At 36.4% G+C, this 4,426-nt stretch overlaps 1 protein-coding gene and 1 pseudogene across 1 annotated transcript; one reads left to right on the forward strand and one right to left on the reverse strand.

Annotated features, from left to right (window-relative positions):
* Positions 1 to 340: 340 nt before the first annotated feature.
* On the reverse strand, positions 341 to 3,076 carry LOC145092584 (GDA1/CD39 nucleoside phosphatase family protein). The gene is made up of 8 exons (XM_079030532.1): positions 2,273 to 3,076; positions 2,067 to 2,179; positions 1,880 to 1,987; positions 1,727 to 1,790; positions 1,445 to 1,606; positions 1,260 to 1,357; positions 982 to 1,178; positions 341 to 732 (listed from the first exon to the last, which is right to left on the reverse strand). Exons 1-8 carry the CDS (start codon positions 2,898 to 2,900, stop codon positions 456 to 458), a joined length of 1,647 nt encoding a protein of 548 aa, XP_078886658.1. The 5' UTR covers positions 2,901 to 3,076; the 3' UTR covers positions 341 to 455.
* Positions 3,077 to 3,581: 505 nt separating this feature from the next.
* Positions 3,582 to 4,220, forward strand: LOC145095376 (uncharacterized; annotated as a pseudogene).
* Positions 4,221 to 4,426: the final 206 nt, after the last annotated feature.

Genomic DNA, 4,426 nt, shown 5'->3' on the forward strand with positions numbered 1-4,426 from the left:
TTGTGTTTGTCATGTTTTAATCTGACTTGTTTTCATTTTAATAAAAATAAACACGAAATTATGTCATATCATATCGTGTTATATATAACAGTATTGTGTCGTGCTTTTTGACTCGACAAGGTAGCTCAATTTGACATCCCTAACCTCACATGTCTTGCATGTGTTTTGACTTAACAAGCCAAAATAGACGATGTTAACCATAAAAACTGTCTATGGAAACCAAGGAATCGGGAAACCATAGACCGTTTATGAAGTTGTCTTTAACTAAAATGGTAAATAAATGCATTTCCTACACTAAATCATTTATTAAATTAAAAAAAATGAAAGGGGGCGGTCATAATCGAACTATAAAGCTTGTACATGTTTCAAATTAACAAAACCAAGAATAATATTTCAGTTACATAACCTTCTACAAACAACTCTCATGAATAAAATTATAGTAAGAAAAAAAGAAACTATGAGAATCTACCTACTCGAGTAACTATATATTTCCCTTTCTCTAAATCATATATTGTCTTCACATGAGGCTTCTTCCATTTGGACACAAAATACACAACAAACAACAAAACAGCAACAAAAGCCAACAACCCTAAAAAAGTCAAAGACTCATTCCCAAATATTGACCTCATGGGGTCAAAATGGTCAACGCCCATATCACTAAAACTTTGTAAAATGAACGCCCCCAAAGCCCAATCAAGTGGAATATCATTCACCTTATTAGCATATCCAATCCTGTTCAAAAAATTATAAAAATAAAACCATCTATCACTTACTTAATACTAAAAGAACAACTTTATACAGGATACGACACTTTTTGACTTTATTACGTCATAACTTTTTACAAATTACTTGTTTATTTTTTCTTCCATTTCCCAATATATTATATAAAGTCGCTTTTTACATATATTTTATTTATCCATACAACATTTTATCCAAACAGACAGTATCAGTATCAGTAATAGTATCACACACACACAGTACCTTGTATCATCCAAGGCGATTCCAAGGGAGTCATGAAGTAAAGCAACAATGTAAGCAGAAGAGAAGCAATAACGATGCAAGTCTTCTTCATGGAAACTCGGGTATTTTACTTTTAGATTTGACCAATCTTCTTCACAGAATTTTGGTCCAACCACCATAAGTTCAGAAAGAAATGTTCTTGGGGACAACCCAAAAAACTATATAAAAAAAAAGGTAAATGAATTAGAATATATGAGAAAAAAAGTTTAATGATTTACTAAAAAAAAAGTTGAGTGAACCTTGGATGTATGGAAGAAATTTTCGGTTGCTAAAAATTTTCCTTCAAGTTTGGGTATAAATGTAGAACCAATGTAGCATTTTTCATACGCACATTTGTCTGCATTTCAAGACATGTATTGGATTAAGATGAAGGGGTAAAATGGTAAATCAATGAAAGTACATTGCTTTTTCAATTTTAACACACCTTTGTCTTTCTGCAAGAAGGATAAGGAAGCAATTCTACACTCTGAGAAGTTTCCAGTTGCGTGTAGATTGGATAATTGCTCATGTTTTACCAAAGTAGGAGTGAGTTTCTCTTTCCTAGTCATCACATTGTGTTCATAGCCTTTTGGAGAACATGGATCAACTGGTTTCTTGCAATCAAAAGAGTCAGTAATATGCACAAAGTTTCAACTTTTTACCAAATTATACAAAACCAATTCGGTAAAATAACACATAAATTGTAATAAGCATCACATAGAGCTACCTGTTCTACCCAAGTTACGACCTTTTGCAACAATAGACTCCCGAAGTAAGTCAAATGCAATATTCTGTAAAATTATTACACAGCTATTCAGCATCCCAAAATCCGATATTTTTTTTTTCCATATTTTTAATTGTAGCATAAAACAATGTTTACCTGACCAAAATGAAGTAAGCTATGGCTGTAAAGTTTGTAACTGATCTTCCCAAATTTGACTGTTTGCAAAAATTCAGAAGGTATTGACTCTCTTGAGACAAATGTCACCTGAAAAAAAGTTGAATCATTGTAAAGGGAAAACATTTCAAAATCTATTATTTCAGAGAAAAGAAGAACAAATGCATACCTGAGCAGAAGCACCACCGAGTTCTATTACCCCTGTTGTTTCTTCAGGATCACCTCCAAGAGTTCCAAGAGCATAGTTAGCCACAACCCATGCATAAACTCCCTCATCCGACCCTAAAACAACAACCCAAAGTTGACATTATCAGTTTATCACCTCTAAGAGTCTCAGAATCCCTGATAATTAGCTCTATAAAGCTTTCATAATACCTGAAATAACAGAAGCCCAATCATCACTGAACTCGAATCCACAACGCCTTAGAACTTTCCTGCAAGACTCCAGAATCCGCTCCTGTACACCCAAATCCAGCATCCTTAAACCGGCCGTTGCCATCAATCTGACCTCCGTCTTCCTCCATTGCTTTTCCGGAACCCTCTTCCTCGCAAATGCCAGCAACTCCAACAGTGACATACCAGCCGAATCTGGATCCTCTGCAAATGTTGATAACCCCGGGGCAATCCGCATGGAACCCAAGCTGTTCTTACTACCAAAATCAAAAACCGGAGCCCCGTCCTCAATCACATACTCAAATACATGGATTCGACTCCCCGTGCTCCCTCCATCAATCACGATTCGATATCGATTATGTGTGGAGTGTTGTAAGTTAAGATACACATAACATGACAATACACAAACTAGGATTAAGAACCCGATAGCAAGGATTTTCGATTTCGACTGGTGATTTTGTTTGTGGTTTCTGGAAAAGAGATTTGTGGGTCGAAGGAACTGATTGGAGCGAAATTTGAGCTTGATCGAGTTATCCATCTTATTATGGTCTGTATTGAGATCAGAATGATCGACTGCCGCTACTGCCACACGAACATTCGACCTTCGCATTCACAAACAGTTTATGAACCATATGGACATTGTTTGGAAATTAAACACTCGAGGTTTATGGTTCCAGTGAGTTTCTTGATTGAATTGGAGACGAGAGAGGGCTAATCGTCGACGGAATTTTGCCCTCTCTCTAGATCTTCTAGCTTGATTGGGGAAATGATGAAGTCGATGATGATTCAACCTTATTTTGGTTTCAGTACTAGACCGGGTCTGAGTTTCGTTTTTGACATCGACCGGCTCTAGACCGGATTAGTTTATTTGATAGCTTCCCGTTTTTAAACGGGAAAATGACTTAAAAAGGTAATGAAGTTTCAAAAATGTACAAAAAAATATCATTGTTTTATTTTTAGTATTCAAAATACCATTAAAATATATTTTTTATACACAAAATATCAATGAAATATACATGTGTTCAAATAAAACCTTATGGATAACCTACAATAACCGGTAAAATGGTATTTTGTGTACAAAAAAAAACAATGGTCTTTTTTGTATATTTTTGAAACTTCGTTACCTTTTTAAGTCATTTTCCCTTCTTTGAATGTAATGGAAATTTAGCTTCTTTTTATAAAGAACCCTCCACTTCACTTCGGCCACTACTGTTCTTCATCGCCACCCTCCACCACCATGGCAAACCCCTTTTTCTTATTCTTCCTCCTAATCATCTGCCTACTTTCATCAATGCCGGAATCTCGCTGGCCACCTCCGTTTCTTAGCAAATCCCCACGGCTTCTCAAAACCCAAAACATTCTTGTTCAGCCGAAGTACACTTACGAGACACGATACTTTGATCAGACTCTTGATCATTCCAGCTTCAATGATCTTCCCAAGTTCCAACAACGTTATCTCATCAACTCCGATCACTGGGTGGGCCCAGGCCCTAATCGTTTGGGCCCAATCTTCCTTTATTGCGGCAACGAAGGCGACATCAAATGGTTCGCTGCCAACACCGACTTTGTTTGGGAACTCGCCCCTCGTTTTGGTGCCATGGTCATCTTCCCCGAAGTAAAAGCCCTAATCACTCTACTCTACATTAATTTCTTCACTTGTAGACCTTTAATAATACAATTTTATCAAAATCTGCGTGATTTGATCTAGCATCGATATTATGGTGAATCGATGCCATATGGAAGCCAGAAAGAGGCATACAAGAACGCTTATACTTTAGCCTATCTAACAGCCGAACAAGCACTTGCTGATTACGCTCTTCTCATCACCGATTTGAAGAGAAATTTGTCAGCCGAAGCATCACCTGTAATCTTGTTCGGCGGATCATACGGTGGAAGTAAGATCTTTTCCAACAATTTCAACAAAAATTAAACAATCTCATCAAACAAGCACTTGCTGATTACGCTCTTCTCATCCCATTTACCTGAAGTACCTAGTTACCACAATGTTTTAGTTGAACACATGTGTATTTTGTTGGTATTCTGTGTACAAATAGTAACATTAATGGTATTTTTTGTATTAAAAAACAACAATGGTATTTTTTGAACATTTGGAAACCGGGTAACCTACAATAGTCA

This window comes from Lactuca serriola, chromosome 3, assembly GCF_051521515.1.
Source record: "Lactuca serriola cultivar US96UC23 chromosome 3, Lser_US96UC23_V15, whole genome shotgun sequence".
Taxonomy (NCBI): domain Eukaryota; kingdom Viridiplantae; phylum Streptophyta; class Magnoliopsida; order Asterales; family Asteraceae; genus Lactuca; species Lactuca serriola.

Excerpts from the sequence above, each read along its gene's own strand:
- LOC145092584 (XM_079030532.1), bottom strand. The coding sequence starts at position 2,900 with ATGCGAAGGTCGAATGTTCGTGTGGCAGTAGCGGCAGTCGATCATTCT. Across the intron at positions 1,791-1,879 it reads GCTTACTTCATTTTGGTCAG|AATATTGCATTTGACTTACT; the intron begins GTAAACATTGTT and ends ATAATTTTACAG. Across the intron at positions 733-981 it reads ATCGCCTTGGATGATACAAG|GATTGGATATGCTAATAAGG; the intron begins GTACTGTGTGTG and ends TTTTTTGAACAG.